The sequence below is a fragment of the Micromesistius poutassou genome, assembly GCF_964030765.1.
Source record: "Micromesistius poutassou genome assembly, chromosome: 11".
In the NCBI taxonomy this organism is placed as follows: domain Eukaryota; kingdom Metazoa; phylum Chordata; class Actinopteri; order Gadiformes; family Gadidae; genus Micromesistius; species Micromesistius poutassou.
This window is the reverse complement of record NC_140281.1, coordinates 7,392,599-7,415,652: the sequence shown is the minus strand read 5'-3', so window position 1 is coordinate 7,415,652 and position 23,054 is coordinate 7,392,599. Positions and strand designations below refer to the sequence as shown.

The following is a 23,054-nucleotide window of genomic DNA, read 5'->3' as shown; positions in this document are numbered from 1 at the left end:
GCAGCTTAAAAAGGTCTCAAACAAAAGAGTGTCCAACTCTTGGTACACTATACAAACTAAACAGGCCACAAAGATTACAAAAGCACTGGCTGAAACCACTCAGACAACAGCCAGGCAATACTAAGATATAAACACTCTAAATTCTCTAACCTAAAACAAGGAGTATGCAACAACAGCGAGGCGAACTGATCAATGGTTCACAGCCGCCGGAATCACAGCCACACCAATCAGATGTCAGCAAACAGCAAACAGGAAGTAGAAGGACCAATCCTCGACAGGGAATCACACAGCTGGATTTGCATAATGTAGGGTTACACTGTAACCCAGGTTCTCTGAGTGGAGAGACTGACTCTCCACTACATATTCCATATGTATGGGAACTGACCCCCACGGGGGCAGTAGACGTGGATACTCTTTAAGACACATTCACCTGTAGTGGCCACGCCCTGATTAGCAATCAGTGGGGTAACTTAAGCCCCACCCCAAAATGGCCACATTGATTAAATTTGATTGGAACGAATTTCGGAGCGGCTCTGGTGGAGAGTCAGTCTCTCCACTCAGAGAACCTTGGTTACAGTGTAACCCTACGTTCTCTATCGTGTTCGAGACTGACTCTCCACTACATATTCCATATGTATGGGAATGCTGTAAGACACACCGCGAGGAAATAAGCAGACCAGCTGCCCCTGCGGCAGCCTGAGGCAGTTTAACTTCAATGCATCAGAGCCTATAAGTGCTCCAAACTAACACTCGCCCAAGGATTTAACTTTACTTGTGGCCTAGGTGCAAGACGCTACCTAGGCCCAGCTGGCCCCGCCAGACGCTAAGGCCAGTCAACTAGACTCGTGGCCTAGGTGCAAGACGCTACCTAGGCCCAGCTGGCCCCGCCAGACGCTAAGGCCAGTCGACCGGTACATAAAATTGTCATCTAGCCTGCAAATGCCAGGCTAGCTGAAAATGACCCGACATCACTCCCAACCAAGGCTATCCTTAGGGAGCCGAGGTCTCAGAGGCATAGTAGGTACAGTAAGTACCGCATGCACAGTACTACCGCGTAGAGCCCAGCACACGCTCCGTGAATGGGGTATTGGCTGCCACATTCACACAGTAAAACTTGGCAAAAGTGGAGGGGGTCGACCATGAGGCCGCCGTACAGATCTCTGATAGAGGGGCACCTCGCCACAAAGCCCATGAGGTAGCGAGGCTCCGTGTTGAGTGCGCCCGCACCCCTGTCGGGGCTGGCCTGCCTGCTTGTGCATACGCCTCTTGGATCGTGTCCACCGCCCAATGGGAAAGTCTAGCCTTAGAGACTGGTTGCCCGAGGCAGTTGCGTCTATAACAGACGAAGAGCTGGTCTGTCAATCTGTGGTCTTCGGTCCGCCAAATGTACGTTTGTACACTCTTCAAAGCCCTAACAGGGCACAATAAAGACTGCCCGCTCAACCCCGTCTCACCGCCCTGTGGAGGGTTGAAAGGGTGCAGTTCAAAGGACTGACTGGCTAGGGACCCTGACCAGACCTTAGGGTGGAAAGCAGGGTTCGGCCGCAGCACCACCCCAGCATCGTCAGGCAGGAAGCGGCAGCACTCCTCATGCACAGACAGGGCATGCAGCTCGCCTATCCTCTTAGCTGTCACGATTGCCAGCAAAAATGCCGTCTTTAGAGAAAGCCATTGCAGCCCCACAGTTTCCAGGGGCTCAAATGGCTCGTGCCGCAAGGCCGACAGCACCACCTCTAAATCCCAAGGGGGGGCTGGCTGTCTACCCCGCGAGGGATGAACCCTACGAGCCCCTTTAAGAAAATGGTTAATAAGGTCACAACAACCTTCTGTTAATTTCCGAGGCCCAACGCGGGCCGCCTTTATGGCTGCCACCATTCCCCTCAAAGTCGTAGGAGACTTGCCTGCCTCCAACATTTCCTGGAGGCACTGGAGGATGTCACGAGCCCCACAAGAGAGGGGATCCAACCGTCTCATATTGCACCACACCCGGAACGCTTCCCATCGGTACGCATATGCCGTCCTTGTCGATGGAGCCCGGGCTCCCTGCAAAGTATCAACCACCGACGGGGCCAATCCCATGGCTAGAAACTCGGCCCTCTCAGGGGCCAGGCCCAGAGCCTGAGTCCCTGGGGGAAGGGATGGAAGAGCGTCCCGAGGGCTTGAGACAGGAGGTCCCGCCGCACCGGGAGCTCCCACGGTTGCCCTTGAAGAAGGGGTGCAATTGCCGAGAACCACGTCATCTGGGGCCAATTGGGGGCCACCAGGATGAGGCTCACCTCCTCGACCTGGACTCTCTGCAGGAGCGGGTGTAGGAGGACGAAGGGAGGGAAGGCGTAGAGGAGGCCCTGCGGCCACTGATGTGCCATTGCATCTGTGCCCAGGGGGGGATCGTCCCTCCCCATGGAGAAGAAGAGAGGACAATGCGTTGTCTCTCTCGAAGCGAACAGATCGGCTACGGCGGTACCGAACCGGCTCCAGATTTCTTGCACCACCTGAGGGTGCAGCCTCCATTCTCCTGTGAGGGGTCCCCCTCTGGAGAGTCGATCCGCCGCCACGTTCGTCAGACCTGGCACATACATTGCCCTCAGGGACTTGAATCGGGGGTGCGCCCACTCCCACATTGTCCGTGCCAGTCTGCAAAGGCGAGGGGAGCCCAAGCCCCCCTGCCTGTTGACATACGCCGCAGCCACCGTGCTGTCTGTCCTCACCAGGACATGCCGGTTCCTCAACAATGACCGGAAGCGTAGAAGAGCCAGATATATTGCTCTCAGTTCCAGGAGGTTGATGTGCTGCATCAACCACGGTCCGTGCCAATGGCCACTGACGCCTACACCCTCGTGGACCGCTCCCCAGCCTGTCAGGGAGGCGTCGGAGGACACCACTTGGCGGCGCAGTACTGGCCCCAGTGTATTGCCCCTTGTCAGAGTAGCCGGTTGCTCCCACCAGCGGAGGGCCAATCGCAGTCTGCGTGTCACCGACACCATGGTCAGCAGGTCTCTCTGTGGACAAAGGCCTAGCCCCAGGAGGCAGCGCTGGACTGGCCGCATATTCAGGAGAGCCAAGGGCACGACATGCACTGTGGAAGCCATCAGCCCCAGAAGGCGGAGGCACAACCACCAGGGCACCTTGGCCCCCAGCCGAAACTGAGACAAGCAAGCCCTGAGAGCGGCCTGTCTCACCGGCGTAAGGGACATCGTCCCTGCCCTGGCATCCAAACACATGCCCAGGAACTCTGTGGACTGTGACGGCTGGAGCTTGCTCTTCTTCCTGTTGAGGCGCAGGCCCAGGTGCTCCATATGCTGCAGGAGCCGAGCCACGCTGCTGCTGCACTGCCCCTCTGAGCAAGCACATACGAGCCAGTCGTCCAAATAATTCAGGATGCGGATGCCCTCCCGCCGCAGAGGTGCCAGGACTGCGTCCATGCACCTCGTAAACGTGCGGGGGGCTAGGGAAACGCCGAAAGGGAGGACACAGAACTCAAACGTTCTGCCGTTGAAGGCGAACCTGAGGTATCGTCTGTGTCCCTCCCATATTGGAATCTGAAAATAAGCGTCCTCCAGGTCGATTGTGGCAACCCAGTCGCCTTGGAGGATGGACTGACGGACCCTCGGTACCGTCAACATCTTGCAACGCAGGGGCCTCAAAAATGTGTTGAGTCCCCGCAAGTCCAAAATCGGTCTCAGCCTCCCATCCTTTTTGGGGATGAGAAAGTAACGGGAAAACACCCCAGCCTGCTGATTGGTCTGCGGCACCACTCTGATGGCTCTCTTCGCCAGCAGAGTGTCGATTTCCGCAGCCAGAATCCCTCTGTGCTGTGAGTCTGCCACCACTGTGAAGGTGACAGACCGTGTCCGTGGGGGAGCGCGCAGGAACTGCAGCCGATACCCCTGAGTCATGGTCAAAACCACCCAGGGGTCCGCCCCAATTGTCTCCCAGGACGTCCTCTGTCCCAGGAGCCGGCAAGAGGGGGCTGGGTCCCCCAAACTGTCAGGAGCGAGGCGGGGCCGCACGAGGCCCTCGGCCTCTGCCACGGCCCCGCCCCATACGCCGGCCCCGTCCGGCCCTGCTCCGGCGTGCAGTGTCCAGCTGGACCCTCAGGTCATCTGGAGCTGCCTGCGTTGGTTGGGGGGCCGCAGCCCGAGGCATAGCCCGAGGTGCCCCGGAGACCCATCTACTGCGGTTGCTTTGGAGGACCCCCGACATCTCCCGAGCACACCTGCGGGCATCTCGGGCCTGCTCGAGCATTGCCGTTGCGCCTGGCCCAAACATTGCAGATGGTACCACCGGCAGCCTGAGCAAACAGCTTTGATCGTCTGTCTGTAGCTGCGACTGAGACAACCGGAGGTGGCGCCTTGCCACCCAAAGTGAGGTTAAAGCTCTACCAGCTGCCACCGCTTGCTCCTTCAAAGACTTTGCCAGGAGCGAAGACACCTGCTGTAGCTCAGCCACTAGATGGGGGGCGGGGGCTCCGCTCCCCAGCTGCCTGGTCAGATGGTTCTGATACAGGGCAAGGATAGCCCCTGTGTTAACCAGCTGACCCTGAATCGCCAAGACTCCATGTACTCTGATGAGATTGGAATCCATAGCCCTTGTGTTCCTGCTTGGGCAACTTGGCTTCCCCAAAACCGACGAGGTGGGGGAGACTAAGGCCCCTAAGGCCTGGTCCATGGGAGGAGCCTGGCCACAGCCAATCCTCTCACGACCCTCCACACCTGCCAGCCGCCTAGTTAGCCCTGACCAGCGATGGGCGTCGGCTGGTTTTGAGAACTGCTCCAGCACCAGGTCCTCTACATCAGAGAGCAGAGGTATCGTGAGGGGGCGTGGCTGGTCCCCTTCGTCATCGAACCGGGAGGTCTTTCGGGTTTGCCCTGTCGGCAGCTCTATGTCTAACGCATGAGCGGCCCGGGCAATTAGATTGTGTATGGGGGGAGGAAGCTGCTCTTGCCCCTCCTCCACCTGTGTCACCTCTGCCTGCCCCTGGCCAGAGGGGAGGTCAAACCCCAAAATGTCAACATCATCCTCCTCCTCAGAAATCTCTTCCATATACTCCTCCTCCTGTCCTACAACTAAGGTGGGAGCGGGGAGTCGTGATGTCGCCTGGGCCCTTGTTGTGACCGCCGGGGGTGGCACAGTCACCTGGTCGTCCCAAGCTACATATCTGAGCCGTTTGGCCGGATGCTGCTGCGCAGTGTACGCTCTGGGTTCAAGAGAAAACGACCGGGCCCTGGCCTCCCTTACTCTGGCTGGCAGGATAAAGCAATTCATGCATGCTGCTGGGTCTTGACCGGCCATGCGTGCATGGTCCGACCCCAAGCAAGTCATGCATCGGTCATGGCCGTCCTCTACAGGCATTCTTACCCCACAGCCCAGACAAGTGTGGGCCCCTGGACTGGCCATGTTGTTTGCTTTATTATTTATTAAATGCTCTCACACCCTGTGAGCTCGCCAACCTTTTGGCAACACTGCCCTCTTGCTGCCTGCTAGGGCGCAGTGCAGCTTGCCCAATTGTAGCACCAGCGCCCCTCCCCCACGCTGACGTTGCCTTCGTCAACGAGGAAGTCGAGATGGTAGACTACTACACGCTGGAATCCCTTTCTTTGTTTATGGTGTTCACAGCGAGGTCGGCTTCCCAACGTCGGCAATGGCCCAGCGGCCGACCCAAGTCTCCTCCGACGTGGTCGGATTTGAACAGAGGTATGGCCCGTCAGGTACCAAGCCGGTGGTTGCGATAACCGGCCAAGCGCTCCGCCGACTAGGTCAGCTTTGCACAGGGCTCGGCTTTTCACCAGATGAAGGAAAAGAAAAAATAGCTGGCGTGTCCTCCATCGGGCAGATTTCAGCGCCACTATTATTCTTCCAGCTTTTAACGTGTGAACGGGACTCACGAAGCGTCCAGAGAGGAGCCTACTCCAGACCTACTCTCCTTCTTACCACAGTAAGTGGACCAAAGTCTACGTAGCCAACACACGTTTTGCTGATGCTTTGTCTAACTGCTTCTGATAACAACACGTCTGCTGCTCGTGGAAATCAAAAGATCAATGTGGCCATGCTGGGGTGGGGCTTAAGTTACCCCACTGATTGCTAATCAGGGCGTGGCCACTACAGGTGAATGTGTCTTAAAGAGTATCCACGTCTACTGCCCCCGTGGGGGTCAGTTCCCATACATATGGAATATGTAGTGGAGAGTCAGTCTCGAACACGATAGAGAACGGGCAGAATCACTCAAAACACAATGAATACACATTAGACGGCAGCCGTAACACAGGGCTCTTTTTCTTTTTTTTTCTTCTTGATTTTTCATCTGCATTTAACACCATTCAGCCAGACATACTCCTATCTAAAATTATTAAGTTTCAGATTCGGACAACCCAACATAAAGAGTCTGACGACAGGGTTTAAGGGGAAAGTCAAACGTCTTTACTTGTTGAAACAAAGATATTTTGGTTCCACATGAGAGGAACGATCGACTGGAAAAAAAACCCATCAACAGAACGACCAAGGTGGTTACCACATGACAGGCAAGGAAAAACGATAAAGAAAAACCCTCACGCTCACTAGCTGGGTGGAGCACCTTACCTTTCTCCCGAGCCTGACGCACAACTCGCAAAAACAGTGCGTCTTCCGGGTAAGCTAACTCACTACCCTAACTGATCCTATACTTAAAGTGAGGAAAGTAACCACCGAGGCGAAAATAAAAGTAACAAAGGTAAGGTGTTGAAAGCATTCAGTAATGATTTACAAGGTTTAACATAGAGTAACCAATGTACAGGTGTACCAGCATCTGTGCTCAATAGGAGAGAGAGAGAGAGAGAGAGAGAGAGAGAGAGAGAGAGAGAGAGAGACGCCATCTTCCACTGGGCTTTATATGAGTGGGGGCGGAGCCAACAATCAGGGAGAGCCAGTCAGCACCTCGTAGTCAGAATGCTCCGCCTCCAGGAGGTGATTTGATGCAGGAGCAAGGCAAAAACAAGATATTAGTGCAAACACAAAAGTCAGTACAATATAGTACTACCATGTAACACCCCCACCCTTAAATAAATAAATTGGAGGGTTTTCTTTAGGCACTATTCCAATTTTTTTTGTTAAATATATACAGGAATAAGTAAAAACTTAAATATACTCATCAACATCAGTTGACTACTCTGCCGCAGTTCAACTGGAAAGGATGTTGGAGTACCCCAGGGCTGTATAAGCTCCCCTGTGTTGTTTACCCTGTACACCTCAGACTGCACCACCAATGTGCCAAATCAGTATCTTTTAAAATACTCTGATGACTCCACCCTATTCACCCAATCTGAGGATCATACACTGTACCAGGGCAATGTGGATTGGTTAATTCAATGGTGTGATAATAACTCCCTCATTATTAACACGGTGAAGACTGAGGAAATCATTCTTGGAAAACCATCCAATCTCCAACTGCCCCCAGTGAAGAGCCACAATTCAGAAATCAGTCAAGTCCCAACTTACAAATACCTGGGTGTCATGATAGACCAAAATCTATCATGGACCCATCATATAGAATTTACCTGTAAAAAGATACAACAGCGTATCTATTTCCTGTGGAGATTAAGATCATTTGGAGATAGCACCCAAATAATCTCTCTGTTCTTTACATCTGTGATTCAGAGTGTTATGCTTTACTGCAGCACAGTCTGGCAGAGTAGCCTTTCTGTTAAAGTTAAGGCAAAATTTCAGCATCAAATCAAAATCTGTTCAAAGATTATTGGACTGCCTGTAGTACACCTCTTCCAGGAGGCCCACAACCAAAAGCATGCTCAGGTTGGCCAGATATATTTCCACTGACATCTCACACATTCTACACCAAGAATATCAGCTACTGCCTTCAAACAGGTTTAGAGTTCCATCTTTCAACCGCAACAAACTTAGACACTCTTTTATACATCAATCAATCCTTTTGTTAAACCAGCAACATTAAGATCTAGTGCAATATTTTTTCATGTATATAATGTCTGCCCAGGGAACTTTTTTGTCCTAACACCATTGCCCTTGTTTTTGGCCCACACTCTCAAATCTGGTTGTCCGTATCCCTAATATGTGGGGTGACCACACTGGTCCCTCACATTTGGTGGCAGCGGTGGGATTTTGACGCCATTTGAGAAACTGGAGAGACAAGGGGCAGAGACGAGAGGTCAAATGGAGGAACGACTACACGGACAGTGACAACAACGGCGTCAGCGATGGAGAGGAGTGCTACATCGGTTAATGGGAGGAGGAGCACTCCTACAGCAGTAGGTGCTGGAAGGACGACCCGAGGCAGGTACTAGGGGAGCTCGGTGGTCATGGCATCAAGACGATGACGAAGAAAAGTGTGGCCCTAATGGATCGTAGTGTGTGCCTGCCCCCCCATTGGATGTTCCTGGCACCTTTTCTGAAATGACACCTTTTTTACTGTTCCTGTAAATAACCGTTGCTGGAGATAATGAAGCGTTGGAGTCTAACCACCAATAACTATGGGGTAGAGGTTCTGTCAACCGGAATTAGAACCTATTTTTTGGAGTATGTCCACCCATGATGAGTCGTCGGAGTCAGTCCATCATGAACTATGGGTTAGAGGCTCTGTGTTGGAGTCTCTTCCCTCCCCTCACATCATATTTAATGTGGTATTTGGACTTCTGGAGCACTAGGGGGCAGAAGGTTAACCCAGCCTTGGCCAGGGAAGTTCCCCTTGTTATTGGTGTGGCCCAATCAGTCCACCTGGGACTGATTGGCTTATTTAAGGGGAGTCTCATTTTGTGGCTGGGGGGAAGGTGCTGGCTTGACGAGAGGCCAGAACTAGAGCACATGGTATGTTTTGTTAGGCTATGCTAGGCTTATTGCTGCTGATTGATTCAAACAGTTGTTTCTTTTTGGAACATTGCTTTATTTTTGTAACTAATGGATTTGTTTATTTATTTTTGGACCTTGGTTTGGAGTAAATAAAACTTTGATTTGGAGTAAATAACACTTTTTTTGTCCTAACACCATTGCCCTCGTTTTTGGCCCACACTCTCAAATCTGGTTGTCCGTATCCCTAATACGTGGGGTGACCACGCCAGTCCCTCACATGCATGTAAATGTTACCTAGCTCATTTGTTTGTAGTGTCTTCCTAAAATCCCTGGCTAGAAAACCGTCAATAAATGACAGATTCAAACTCTGAGAAGGTTCTGTTGTATTTCTAAGAAGGCTTGATTTCCTCAACTGACGACATGTGGGAAGAATGAGTACAACACCAGTACTGGTCTGAATCCATCTGGGGCTGGAATCCTGTGTCTTGAGGTCCTGAAGTATTATAATAATAAGCAGGTGTCCCTGCCCCACACCGATAGACTCGCGGCCATCAATGAATTGCCCTTTAGGCGTCACCCTGATTGGCTCAGTTGATGTGACTGTTATTTGAAAAAAAAAATTGCTAATTACTATTTTTCCTTTTTCCTCCAAACATAATCATTTAACATTTTAAACACACACATCAAAATATATAATTCTTGTTTATTTAAGAAATAAAATATTTTCAAATAGAATGTATAAACCTTTCCCAGGGAACTCCATATTGTCCGGCATCCGGATGGAAATGCAAATGATTCAAAGGCTTTACGAACCAGTAATAAGTATGTTGCAGATTATGTGTTCAGGTTCATTTGCTCACAAGACACAGATTATCCCTCATCCTTACCCTGTCCATGCAGAGTCCTAACAACCCAGTTTAAAGATTAGTAAAGATTCTATATGTTGGTTTGTTGCTTCCTCCTGTTCTGTGAAAGTAAAGATCTTTATCCCCCACAAATAAACCCAGAGCAGTATGGGTGGTGGACCATCTGATGGGGAGAAGGTTAATGTTAGGTAGTCTCACCGGAGGTGGTGCACATCCCGTCATCAAAGTGGTGGTGTGGTTGATACTGCTCCTGCTGCTGGCCCACTGGGCAGCACCAGGTGATGAGGGTAGAGATGGTAGAGACCGGGGAGACAGAGAGGGAGAACCATGGCACTCAGAGAGGAGAGAGGAGCTGAGAGCGAGGGGGTGGAGAGATAGGAAACAGGGATAAAGACGCATGGGGGAAATTGACACTTAAGCTAGTGGATATCTACTGTGTGTGTGTGTGTGTGTGTGTGTGTGTGTGTGTGTGTGTGTGTCAAGATTCATTGAAGACACCTAATGTGCTCCCAGTTGAAACATAGAAAATATATGGCCTCTTCGGTGGTTTGACTCGGTGTTAAATCACTGTCACAGCTTTATGTGTTTCCTCCTCTGTTTATCTGCTCTTTCCTTCACCCTCCTCCACACCGACACGCCCCCCCGGCCCAGGCTGTCTTGTCCTTTCCGCAGTCCATGTTAGTTATCTAGCTCGCCCTTTATCTAAACGGAAGAAAACAATCTGAATCTGAATCAGTTTGATCATGTGATTGATATCACAAGGTGCAACATTGGGAAGGATGGGATTATTTAAAAACAAATTTGAAAGTGCTCAAAGCTAGAGAATAAGGAAAGAAAGCTTGTTGTCCTTCAGGTACTCCCATAGTACTGCTGGTTATAATGGACTTCTCTCTCTCTCCCTCTCTCCTCCCTCCTTCTCTCTTCCTCCCCCATCTCCTCTCTTCCTCCCTCCCCTCCCTTTCGCCTCCCTCCCTCCCTCTTCTCCCTCCCTCACACTCTCCTCCCTCTCCCCTCCCTCTCTCCTCCCTCTTTCCTCTCTCTCCCTCTCTCCCTTCCTCCCTCTCCTCCCTTTTTCTCTCTCTCTCCTCCCTCCCTCTCCCCCTCCCTACTTCCTCTCCCCTCCCTCCTCCCTCTCCCCCTCCCTCCCTCTCTCCCCCTCTCTCCTTCCTCTCTCCCGCCCTCTCTCCTCTCTCCCTCCACCTCTCCTCCCTCTCTTACCTCTCTCCTCCCTCCTTCTCTCCTCTCTCCCTCCCTCCCTCTCTCCTCCCTCTCCCCTCTCAGCGGGGGGCCCCCTGTGCTTCAGGTACTACCATGGTGGGACGGGCGCCCTGCGAGCCACCACCCCCACCCTCACCATCACCAGCACCGCTGCACCTGTGAGTTAAGGCTCGGATGGAGACCCCCACCAACTCAATAGAGAGGGCGGAGAACCCCACCCCCTGAACGGCGAAGGCGGAGAACCCCACCCACTGAACAGAGAGGGCGGAGAACACCACCCCCTGGAGCAGCTCCTCTCTGGATGGAGGTTGCTCCTCTCTGGCCCTGGGTGGAGGTTGCTCCTCTCTGGCCCTGGGTGGAGGTTACTCTCAGGTTACTGCAGGACTTCCGTTCACTTCGTGGTTCACTGAGGAGTCCTGAACATGATCCACAACCCGCAGGCAGAGGTTTAAAAATAACCCCTGGATCAATAGGGAGGGAGAGAGGGAAGGATAGAGAGGGAGAGAGAGAATAGAAGGGTGAGAGAGAACTGATTCTCTACCCTTTTTCTGTGAATAGAGAATGGACAGGTGAGATGTTGGGTTGAATAGTTTAAATCAGAAACGGGACGATAGAGAGAAGAGGCTGCAGAGGAAGAGGAGGTGGTGCATAGGGAGTTTAAGAAGCTTCTTGTGAGTCATGGAGGGCATATGTCATCCGCTGTGGCCCCTTTGTGAGAAGAGGATGAAGAGGTGGCCCCTACTGCGCTGGAGAGCCTGGGTAACCACAGCTCAGTCACCTTCATCACCTTCATCGCTGTCCTCCTCCAGCAACCCAGCTGGGAAGAGATGATTGGCTTAGTATCGCATGGCTTTACTTTGTAACCTTCTAGGTTAGGTTAGGGTACGTTTAGGGTTAACTTAACCCTTTACTTTGTAACCTTCTAGGTTAGGTTAGGGTACGTTTAGGGTTAACTTAACCCTTTACTTTGTAACCTTCTAGGTTAGGTTAGGGTACGTTTAGGGTTAGCCTAACCCTTTACTTTGTAACCTTCTGAGTTAGTTAAGGGTTAGCCGAACCCATTACTTTGTAGCCTTCTGGGGCCTAAGCAAGCACCAGTGCTCCCACTCTCCCCAGGTCTCTCCCAGGTGTCTCTCCCCAGGTCTCTCTCCAGGTGTCTCTCCCTGTGTGTCTCTCCCAGTCTTGTCTCTCCCCAGGTGTCTCACCAAAGTCTTGTCTCTCCCCAGGTGTCTCACCAGGTCTTGTCTCTCCCCAGGTGTCTCACCAGGTCTTGTCTCTCCCCAGGTGTCTCACCAGGTCTTGTCTCTCCCCAGGTGAAGCCAGTGGTGAGTCCAGAAGCCCACCATGGACTCGGCGGCCGCAGACTCATAAACTTCTCGCTATCAGGTGGGCTCATGTCTCTCTCGTGTCTCTCATGTCTCTCGTGTCTCTCGCTCATGTCTCTCTTGTCTCTCTCATGTCTCTCTCCTGTCTTTCTCCTGTCTCTCTCATGTCTCTCTCATATCTCTCTCTTGTCTCTCTCTCGTGTCTCTCTCATGTCTTTCTCGTGTCTCTCTCTGTGTCTCTCTCTGTGTCTCTCTCTCTGTGTCTCTGTGTCTCTCTCTCTCTGTGTCTCTCTCTCTGTCTCTCTCTGTGTCTCTCTCTCTCGTGTCTCTCTCTCTCGTGTCTCTCTCTCTGTCTCTCTCTCTGTCTCTCTCTGTGTCTCCTCTCTGTGTCTCTCTCTCTCGTGTCTCTCTTGTGTCTCTCTCTCGTGTCTCTCTCGTCTCTCTCATGTCTCTCTGTGTCTCTCTCTCTCGTGTCTCTCTCATGTCTCTCTGTGTCTCTCTCTCTCGTGTCTCTCATGTCTCTCTCTGTGTGTCTCTCTCTCTGTGTCTCTCTCTCTCGTGTCACTCATGTCTCTCTTGTGTCTCTCGCGTCTATCTGTGTCTCTCTCGCGTCTCTCTCGTGTCTCTCTCGTGTCTCTCTCGTGTCTCTCTCTCTCGTGTTTCTCTCGTGTCTCTCGTATGTCTCTCTCTGTATCTCTCTCTCTCCTCTCTCTCCTGTCTCTCTTGTGTCTCTCTCTCTCTCGTGTCTCTCGTTTCTCTCTCTCGTGTCTCTCTCTGTGTCTCTCTCTCTCTGTGTCTCTCTCTCGTGTCTCCCTCGTGTCTCTCTCGCTCGTGTCTCTCTCTCGTGTCTCTCTCTCGTGTCTCTCGCTCGTGTCTCTCGCTCGTGTCTCTCTTGTGTCTCTCGCTCGTGTCTCTCTCTCGTGTCTCTCTTGTGTCTCTCGTGTCTCACTCGTGTGTCTCTCTCATGTGCCTCTTGTGTCTCTCTTGTCCTCATCATTCACTTCCCATTTTCTTTCTACATTTTGTTTATTATTTTAGAAATAGTCTCCCGTTAATATAACCTATATTGTATAACGATAGGCCTTATAGCTATAAGCTACCTAAAGCTGCATATAAATCAATATTTATATGATTATATATCTATTATCTGTCTCCCCACCCTCCTGACTCTATATTCCTGGTCCCTGTTGCCAGACGTCCAGGCCCTGGGGCTGAAGAAGGGGATGTTCTTCAACCCCGACCCATACCTGAAGCTCTCTGTTCAGCCCGGAAAGCACAGCGCCTTCCCCTCCCTGCCACACCACGGCCAGGACAAACGCTCGGCCATCAGCTGCAACACGGTCAACCCTCAGTGGAGCAGAGAGGTGAGGGGACCTTACTCTCTCTCTCTCTCTCTCTCTCTCTCTCTCTCTCTCTCACTCTCACTCTCACTCTCACTCTCACTCTCTCACTCTCATTCTAACTCTCTAGCTCCTCGATGTTTTGCACCTAGCATCGCAGGACTTAAGTGAACTGATTATATTCAGTGACTGGATGTTCCCTAAGAAAGCCATGGCAGTTTGGGCATCAAAGTGTGTCTGTGCCTGTGTGACTGTCAATTTGAATAAGATATATTTTATTTAATCTGAGACAGAAAATTAGGGTAATGAATACGACTTCATGTGCAAATGTATCAATCAGACACAAACACAGTGCACTTACAAACACTGCTCTATAAGTCATAATGCAGGCACCCCATAGTGTGTTGGAAAAGTTGGATTGAGAAAGTTGGATATCATTGGTGTTATTAATATTGTCCTACTTATAAGAAGTTATAATATTCTGAAGATCTACACAGTGAGAGTAGTGCTCTCAGTAAACATCACTATTTCAATGAAATCAAGTCAACCCAGTATCAGCTCAACCCAGTATCAGTTTGCTTTCTTCTCGTTCTTCTGTTGATTTGATTGTTTTTTTGTGTTCATAATGGGAACAAGGAGGCGTCCATATGACCCAGACCCCTGTTCTCAGAGACACCCAACCCCTGACACAACACACCGCTCTCCCTCTCCTCCTCACCCAGAGGTTCAGCTTCCTGTCGCTGCCCACCGACGTGCTGGAGATCGAAGTCAAGGACAAGTTTGCCAAAAGTCGACCGATCATCAAACGCTTCCTGGGCAAACTCTGTGTCCCCGTGCAGAGGTTGCTGGAGAAGAACGCCATCGGGTCAGTATGAGATCAGAGCTCCTGGAGGAACTAGCCTTCATCTGAAGAGTTCACTGATTAGTTATGGAGGAACTAGCCTTCATCTGAAGAGTTCACTGATCAGTTATGGAGGAACTAGCCTTCATCTGAAGAGTTCACTGATCACTCCGCTATCATGACCACCAATATTAAAACTCAATGACACCTCATCTTGCAGACCGTTCATTCCTCATGAAGTTACAGATAACATTAATTACTAGAAAATGCATTTCCTGCAGAAAATGCGGTGAGTGCTGTAGTGCAAAGTGAGGTTGAAAATATGTTTCAATAAAGACACATAGTTTAAGACATAAAGAAATGTTAAATGTCTTAAATCAAGTGAAGGTATTTGAACAAAAGTTCAAAAGTCTAAATTGAGTAAACAATGTAAATATGCACACCATTAAAAAAAAATGTAAATGGTTGGAAACAAATAAAGTGACAGCAGAATGAAAAGCACAAAGCATTGCTAAAAATGAAAAAAAAAATTAATTGAAATGAAGAATCTGAAAGGTCAAATGTATTTCCCTGCACTGCTGAAAAATCGGAAAGGTCAAATGTATTGCATTGCACTGCTGAAAAACCTGGAAGCTGAAATCGAAAACTGACGCTGAATTGCATTACCTGAAGAAGCAAATTGCTGAAATACATTGTTACAAAAGCTGTAATACAAAAGTAAACTGTAATACTGTCAAAGCTGGAAGATAGTAGTAGTAGTGGTACTAGCTGTGGTAGTAGCAGTAACGGAAGTAGTAGCTGAAGTAGTAGTAGCTGAAGTAGTAGTAGTAGTAGTAGTAGTAGTAGTAGCTGAAGTAAAAGTGGTTACTAGCTGCACAAACAACATGCCATATGACTGTGTACATACATCTACTGATGCCTAGTCTGGACACATCATCAGTGATGTTCCTGGATTCACCGGACGTTTCGGGTCTTTCAACTATCATACGCCCTCCTCCAGGTGACCCAGCCGGGGTTGATCAAGTCCCGGCTTGTGTCCAGACGGCTCCTTCTCCTCTCTCCATCGATGCCTAAACTACTGTAGGCTCTGGCCAAGGAACGGGCTGCAAATCCTCTGCAACCAACCTCCACAGGGAAACACCTTGCTCTCCAACCAGCCAGCTGGCAGTCGCTGACCAGTCCTGCGTACTTGGAGAGCTTCCTCTCAAAGGCTTCTTCCAAGCGATCTTCCCACGGGACTGTCAGCTCCAGTAGCACTGCTTGTTTGGTGGACTCAGACACGAGGACAATGTCTGGTCGCAGGATGGTAGCTGCAATATGGCTGGGGAACTTCAGCTGTCTTTCAAGGTCCACCAACAACTGCCAGTCTCTTGCAGACGTCAGGATGCCTGCAGATGATGTTCTTCTGGCCGTGGTGGGCTTGTCCCCAGCTCTGACAAAGGCAATGGTTTTATTGGAGGGGCGGAACTGTTTAGCCCATGCCAGTCCTGCGGTAATGGCTTCCGCGATGGTCTTAAGGACTTGGTCATGCCTCCACCTGTACCGTCCATCTCCAAGTGCCCTTGTACAGCAACTGAGGATGTGTTCCAGGGTTCCTCGCTTGGAGCACAGTGGGCATGCTGGTGTCTCTGCTATGCCCCATGTGTGCAGATTGTCCAAGCACCCTGTTGCTTCATTCCCACAGCCTTGCAGGTTCTCGTCTCCTCCACTGTTGCTCTCACCTCATCCTGGACAAGACGTCGCCCGTCCTTCCCCTTGGTGTTCAGCTGGGGAGATGAAAAAGATCCTAGCCCAGCTCGGCCTCGTGTGACCACTCCAACCAGGCACCTGTGCCGGAGCCTTGCATCTGCCTCTTCAAGCGCTTCCTCTGCCCTCCATTTCCTGCCAGTCCTCACTTGGATCCCTGCCTTAGCCACCTTCGGATCACTTGAGTCCCTGTACTGAACCACTTCTCTGGCTCTGGTGACCTTGAATTCCTCCTCCAAGGATTTGAAGGGCAGTTGCAGTTTGTTGCTGTTACCGTAGAGAGCGATGCTGCTCAGGCTCTTTGGCAGTCCAAGCCATCTCCGGAGGTGGCTGCTGACCTTCCTCTCTAAGGACTCAACTGTCGAGATGGGGACGGAGTAGACCAGGAGGGGCCACAGGATCCTGGGAAGAATGCCGTGCTGGTATACCCAGGCTTTAAACTTCCCCGGTAGGCCCGACTTGTCCACGGATTTCAGCCAGCCATCCAACTCAGTGCATGTCGACTGGATAGATGTTGGGTCTCTCAGAGAGCAGTCAAAAACCTTCCCTAAGCTCTTGACAGGCTTCTCTGAGATCGATGGAATGGCTGTGCCTGAGATGGTGAACCGGAACTTGTCTTCCACCTTCCCTTTCCTCAGCACCATAGATCTTGATTTGGCGGGTTTGAAACGCATCCGAGCCCACGCCACCAGCTTTTCAAGTCCCTTCAGAATCCAACGGCAGCCTGGGACTGATTCTGTCGTGACTGTGAGGTCATCCATGAATGCCCTGATGGGTGGTTGCCGTTGTCCGGAGTTCGTGCGGGGCCCTCTGCACTCTGGCTCAGCAGATTTTGTGAGCATGTTCATGGCTAGCGAGAACAGTGTCACAGAGACAGTACACCCTGTGATGATGCCGATCTCCACCTTGTGCCAACTGGATGTTATTGCTTCTGAAGAGACCCTCATCCTGAAATTGCTGTAATAATCAGCAAAGAGGTCTCTGCATCTGCTGGGTACATGATGTTTCGTCAGAGTGAGCTGGACAAGCTTGTGTGGAATGGAGCCGAATGCATTTGCCAGGTCAAGCCACAGCACTGATAGGTTACCCTTGTTCTCTCTGGCCTCACGAATAAGCTGTGTCACCACACCGGTATGTTCCATACATCCTGAAATTCCTGAAATGACACCTTTCTGGACAGATGTATCGATGTAGGTGTTCTTTGCCAGGTAGGTACACAGCCGCTTGGAAACAGCACTGAAGAAAAACTTTGCCTCAACACACAGCAGGGAGCTGATGCGGAACTGGTCTAGCTGAGTGGAGTTTTCCTCCTTTGGGATCCATACCCCTTCAGCCACTCTCCATTGTTCAGGGATCCTTCCCCTTCTCCAGAAGACTCGCAGGATTGTCCACAGACGCAGCAGGAGTTTGGGACAGTTCTTGTACACTTTGTATGAAGTGCCACTCAGTCCTGGAGCAGAGCTCGCCCTTGCCCTGCGGACAACCTCCCTGACTTCCTTTAGCTGCAGCTCCGACATGTCGAACTGCACTTCTGGTTCAGGGGGGTCTATGAGGATGTTGCACTCTCCCAGCTCCTGCTCTCTTGCGGGGTCGCTGTACGTCTGCTTCAGATGTTGGTCTATGACTTCCTGCGAGGAGACCAGTTTGCCACTCCGCTTCTGCCCCAGCAAATCCTTCATGAACTTGAAGGGGTTAGCGATGAAAGCAGCACGCTTACGTGCCCTCTCGCGTCGCCGCCTCCGATGCCACTCTGCACGGCGGAGAACTCTGATCTTTTTCCGAAGGATGCACATTAGCTGGGCCAGGCCAATGCGTTCCTCTTGTCCTGCCGCCTTGTACTGGGACTTCAGTGCTTTCATCTCCTGCCTGATGTTGTGGATCCTTACAGCTCTTTGATTCTTTGAGTAAGTTGTTCCGGAGCTTTTCTTCTCCTCCTCGCCAAACCTTTCTGCTGCGATGCTGACAATGACTGCTGTCATAGCTTGTAGCTTCCCGTTGGCGTCTCCCTTCACCATTGCCTCCAGAATTTGGTCGACATCGTCGTCGAATTGCTTCCAGAGCGAGGTCATGCTAGCTGCAGGCCATTTGATCCGCCTCCTGTCAGACTTGATGCTCGAGGGATTAGTTTGCAACACATGGAGGTTCTGGGCACTGTGGGGTGACTCCGGGCCTGGCACCTCCTGCGTCTCACCAGGTGTAACACCTGTGCGTTGTGTTGTTTCTGCACAACGGGCACTTCATCCTCGCTCTGTGGATCTTCAAGCCATGGATGTTCTTGCAGACTTTGCCGCATGTACACGTCTTGCTCATAGTCGATTGTCCGTTGCCTGGGTCTGTAACCGTTGTGTCCGTCCGACTGGGGTGCTCATCCTCCCCCCCTCTCGGGCACCCCTGGGGGTATTTTTCCATTAAGTTCATCGTAGCTTGGTTGGGTTCCTCCTCTCAGAGGATGCAGATTGGGTTGCCGACCCGTTCTGCCCCGGTTGCCGTCTCTCCGAGCTGTCACTGACTCTCCAGTAGTCACCACACTCTTCATGGTTGTCATCCAGTCTTTCCTGGCTGTCACTGATCTCTCAGGGTATTCGCTGTGTACATACATCTACTGATGCCTAGTCTGGACACATCATCAGTGATGTTCCTGGATTCACCGGACGTTTCGGGTCTTTCAACTATCATACTCCCTCCTCCAGGTGACCCAGCCGGGGTTGATCAAGTCCCGGCTTGTGTCCAGACAGCTAGCTAGCTACCATGACTCCATGGATCTCCTCTTTTGAGCCACAGCCATCTTGAGGCCCTTTCTGCCGCTTCCGTGGTACTGCGGATGGCTCTCCTTCTCCTCTCTCCATCGATGCCTAAACTACTGTAGGCTCTGGCCAAGGAATGGTATGGTATTTTTTTTAAACTAGCCGAATTTGTATGTACTTGCCTAATGCTAATTTTTCCATTTTTCCAACGGGATTAAAAGTAGTCCAATTATGCAGGAAAAATCGCCCAATCTGGCAACGCTGCCTGAAGTAAAAAGTAGTCCAAATGAGCGGAAAAATACTGCCCAATCTGGCAACACTGCTTGGACATCCTCGTGCTTTAACCTCAGCGTAAATCAATGAGACCAACTGAAAACCAGGCGGGTGAAAAATGAAAAAAAGTATAAAGATAATCAAAATTCTGTTTTCAGATTATTGGAGAAGTGTCTTGATTTGTTAAACCTTTGAACGAAGGTTAACGATAAAATATTGACCAAGTTATGAAGTCTGTAATTAAGTGTCAGAGAATTGGCAGACAGCTCCACCGTCCTCCCATTGACTTCCATTGTAAAAAATAGTATTTTAAAAGTAGAATATCTTAAAGTATAAAATATTTAAAAAATCTGAAAAGAACTGCGCGATTCCAAGCCAATCTGAACATTTTAAAATTGGAATGGAGTCTCTAGGTGAAAATTTGAGGAAGGAGATAGGTCCAAAAGTTTGTAGAGAATAATAAAGCTTAACTATTCTTTGTAGTATATACTAAATGGTCCTCATTTATATAGCGCTTTTATCCAAAGCGCTTTACAGTGTTGACTGACATTCACTCATTCACACACCGATGGCGGAGTCAACCACACAGGGCGACAGCCAGCTCATCAGGAGCCACGACACTCAGCTAGGAGGAGCCGGGGATTGAACCAGCAACCTTGCGGTTACCAGCCAACCCACTCTACCTCCTGAGCTAATGCCGCCCCACTACAACAGAGTAGAAACACATTGGAACTAATATAACATACAAATATTCAATGCCAATGATTATATCTTGATAGAATAATGTGTTGGGGAAATTTGCAGATAGATAATTGGCCAAATATGGGTCTATTTGGCCATGGTTCACAGGATTTATAGTTAGTAGATATTTGTATATAAATTCATGAATGACTGACAGCATGTTGTCCTCTCTCCACACCTCCTCGGGCCCCAGGGACCGGCTGGTGAGCTACCCTCTGGGCCGCAGACTCCCCACAGAGCAGGTCAGCGGCCAGCTGCAGTTCCGCTTTGAGCTGACCACCTGCATTTATTCAGGTGGGGCGGAGCATTGGATTGCTTTAGTACGACATTAAATATACTGTTACACATTAGGTGTTCACTGTGTTGAGCCTCATTGGACTCTTCTCCTGTCAGATGATGAGGAGGTTTCCCAAGCCTTGGAGTCGGTCTGCCAGCACGGGGAGGCCTGGGTGGAGGCGGAGGACCCCAGTGATGTGGAGGACGCTGACACGCTGAGCCTGGGGGATGATATGCCAGAGTTACCTCTAGATGAAGCACCGCCCAGCCCAGAGCTCTGCAGCCCCCTGACGCCGCCAGCGCTGGACCTCCGTGTCTCTGGAGAAGCTGCTCCTCTAGAGGAGAAGGAGGAGGCTGGGTCTGAGGAGGGCAGCACTGCTGAGGACAGAGCCGCACAGACCCGGCTGGTGCCCCCGGAGGTCCTCACCCAGGTGGAGGGAGGAGCAGAGAGCCAGCCTGTCCCCCCGGAGGTCCTCACCCAGGTGGAGGGAGGAGCAGAGACCCAGCCTGTCCCCCCGGAGGTCCTCACCCAGGTGGAGGGAGGAGCAGAGACCCAGCCTGTCCCCCCGGAGGTCCTCACCGAGGTGGAGGGAGGAGCAGAGAGCCAGCCTGTCCACCCGGAGGTCCTCACCCAGGTGGAGGGAGGAGCAGAGACCCAGCCTGTCCCCCCGGAGGTCCTCACCCAGGTGGAGGGAGGAGCAGAGAGCCAGCCTGTCCCCCCGGAGGTCCTCACCCAGGTGGAGGGAGGAGCAGAGAGCCAGCCTGTCCCCCCGGAGGTCCTCACCCAGGTGGAGGGAGGAGCAGAACAGGAAGGAGCTGAGGTGCAGGAGGAGGAGGATTCTGGAAGTTCTGGAGACGCCACAGAGGGGACGGCGATGGCAGAGGAAGGAGAAGCCGAGGCTGACGTAGGTCAAACTCCCGAGTCAGCGGAGGACGCAGTGCCTGCGGTGGAAGCGCCCCCTCTGATGGACCCTGACTCTGAGGACGACCTCTTGGGGACGGGAGGAGAGGGAGCACTGAGCGCTGCTGGAGAAAGAGAGCAGGACGGAATGGAAGAGATTCAGGAGGGGGGATTGGGGGACTGCAGCCCTCGCTCCTGCACCTGTCCAGGCCCTCCTCCAGAGGTTTGCAGCTGCCTGGGCCCCTCCCCAGCGGGCCCCTCCCCACCTCAGAAACGCCCCTGCTCTCTCCCTGTATCTGAGCTGGAGACCGTCATCGCAGCAACCTGTGGGCAACCAGAAACACCTCGGTCCCATTACATCCGAATCCATCATCTCCTCCATAGTCTGCCTTCTGCCCAGAACAGAGACCCCAGCCAGGAGGACGAGGAGGAGGAGGAGGAGGAGGAGGAGGAAGAGGATTCAGAGAACAGGGAGGACGTGGAGAGTGCCACCCTCCCGAACGCCACTGCAGAAGATGCGACTTGTGTCTCGCTGGAGCTCAAACCTGCCCGAGAGCTAGAGGAGGAGGATGCTGATGAGGAAGATACTCTGTCTCCTACTCAGGTGGGTGTGGCCAGCAGACCTCTGCTCATTACCTTAGTGGTTGTGGTCAGACCTCTGCTCATTACCTTAGGTAGTTAGTTAGTGTAGCTGCACATCGTATGAGACGGTTACAAATAGAAAACAATACAAATAAATGTCTACTGGTCGGCCTTATAAACTGTAGTTTATGAGGGACCCCCGAGGCCGGTCAAAAGACCCCAGGAAGGGGACCACAGAGTGTTGACTGCATGTCCTTCCATGTGTGGCGACCCCCTCCATGACCCCCTCCATGACCCCCTCCATGACCCCCTCCCTGTCCCGCCCCAGGTCCCAGAGTGTGCCGGTTCCTGCTGCCACCGCACCCTGCCCCGCAGTCTGTCCATCGAGCGGCTGTCGGAGCTCAACCACCTCCTGGAGGGCGAGAGGGGCGGGGGAGACCCGGGGGGGCGGGACGGGGGAGGCGAGGAGGGGGACGCCGGCCGCAGGGGGGGGCGGCGGCATGGCGGCGGCGGTGGCGGCGGCGGCGGCACATGTCACGCTCCCGGTGAGCACGAATGCGACGTGTGCGAGGGCTCCTGCCAAAGCACGTCCTGCCAAAGCACGTCCTGCCACAGCCACAGCACCTCCTGCCGCAGCACGTCCTGCTACAGCACGTCCTGCTACAGCGCGTCCTGCTACAGCACGTCCTGCTACAGCCACTCGGGCTACGACGGCCGGGGGAGGTTCTGCAGCCAGCGGCTCTCGTCGGTGGACAGCACGCGGCGCTCCGGCAGCGCCGTGTTCTCCTCCCAGGACGAGGAGGACGAGGAGAACAGCGCCTTTGAGAGGGCCCCGGACCCCGACGGCTCCTCCGCCGGCGGCCAGCGGGGGGCGGGCAGAGCCTGGAACGCCCACTGGGGGCCCGAGGGGTCGGGAGCAGAGGGCGGGGGGCCCCCAGGGGGGTCCGGCGAGCAGGACGCCATCGGTGAGGCCCTGCGGTGTGTGTGTGTGTGTGTGTGTGTGTGTGTGTGTGTGTGTGTGTGTGCATCTTCATGTGTGTTCTGTGTGTATCCATGTGTGGACATATGGAGACCCACACAGGGATACACACACATGGAGACAATGTGTGTGTGTGTGTGTGTGTGTGTGTATCCCTGTGTGGGTCTCCGTGTGTGTCTTCATGCCATCCCTCTCTGGTGTCCTGTAGGCCCTCTTGTCAGCCCACCTGCTGCCCTGTGGTCCGGTCGGGACGTAGACCATTTCCCTGTCCAATCAGACCACACTTTACCTCCAAGTAAGAACTGGGGCATCGCGCTCTTACTCTGGAGTCCAGTGTCCTTCCCCCAACTCCTCCTCCTCCTCTTCCTCCTCCTGCTCCTCCCCCTCCTCCTCCTACTCCATCCCCCTATAGATATATATATATCTATATAG

At 52.2% G+C, this 23,054-nt stretch overlaps 1 protein-coding gene across 1 annotated transcript in view; it reads left to right on the top strand.

Annotated features, from left to right (window-relative positions):
• LOC311355154 (E3 ubiquitin-protein ligase HECW1-like) overlaps positions 1–23,054 on the top strand; it is a gene marked incomplete at both ends in the record, with an annotated part of 58,011 nt that overhangs the window by 10,770 nt on the left and 24,187 nt on the right. Inside the window, 9 exons of the mRNA XM_084474879.1 lie at positions 10,938–11,032; positions 12,188–12,260; positions 13,394–13,563; positions 14,262–14,404; positions 20,078–20,178; positions 20,278–21,665; positions 21,972–22,141; positions 22,229–22,608; positions 22,831–22,917. Of these exons, the coding sequence (XP_084331005.1) occupies positions 10,938–11,032; positions 12,188–12,260; positions 13,394–13,563; positions 14,262–14,404; positions 20,078–20,178; positions 20,278–21,665; positions 21,972–22,141; positions 22,229–22,608; positions 22,831–22,917 (2,607 nt within the window). The remainder of the gene's footprint in view (positions 1–10,937; positions 11,033–12,187; positions 12,261–13,393; positions 13,564–14,261; positions 14,405–20,077; positions 20,179–20,277; positions 21,666–21,971; positions 22,142–22,228; positions 22,609–22,830; positions 22,918–23,054) is intronic.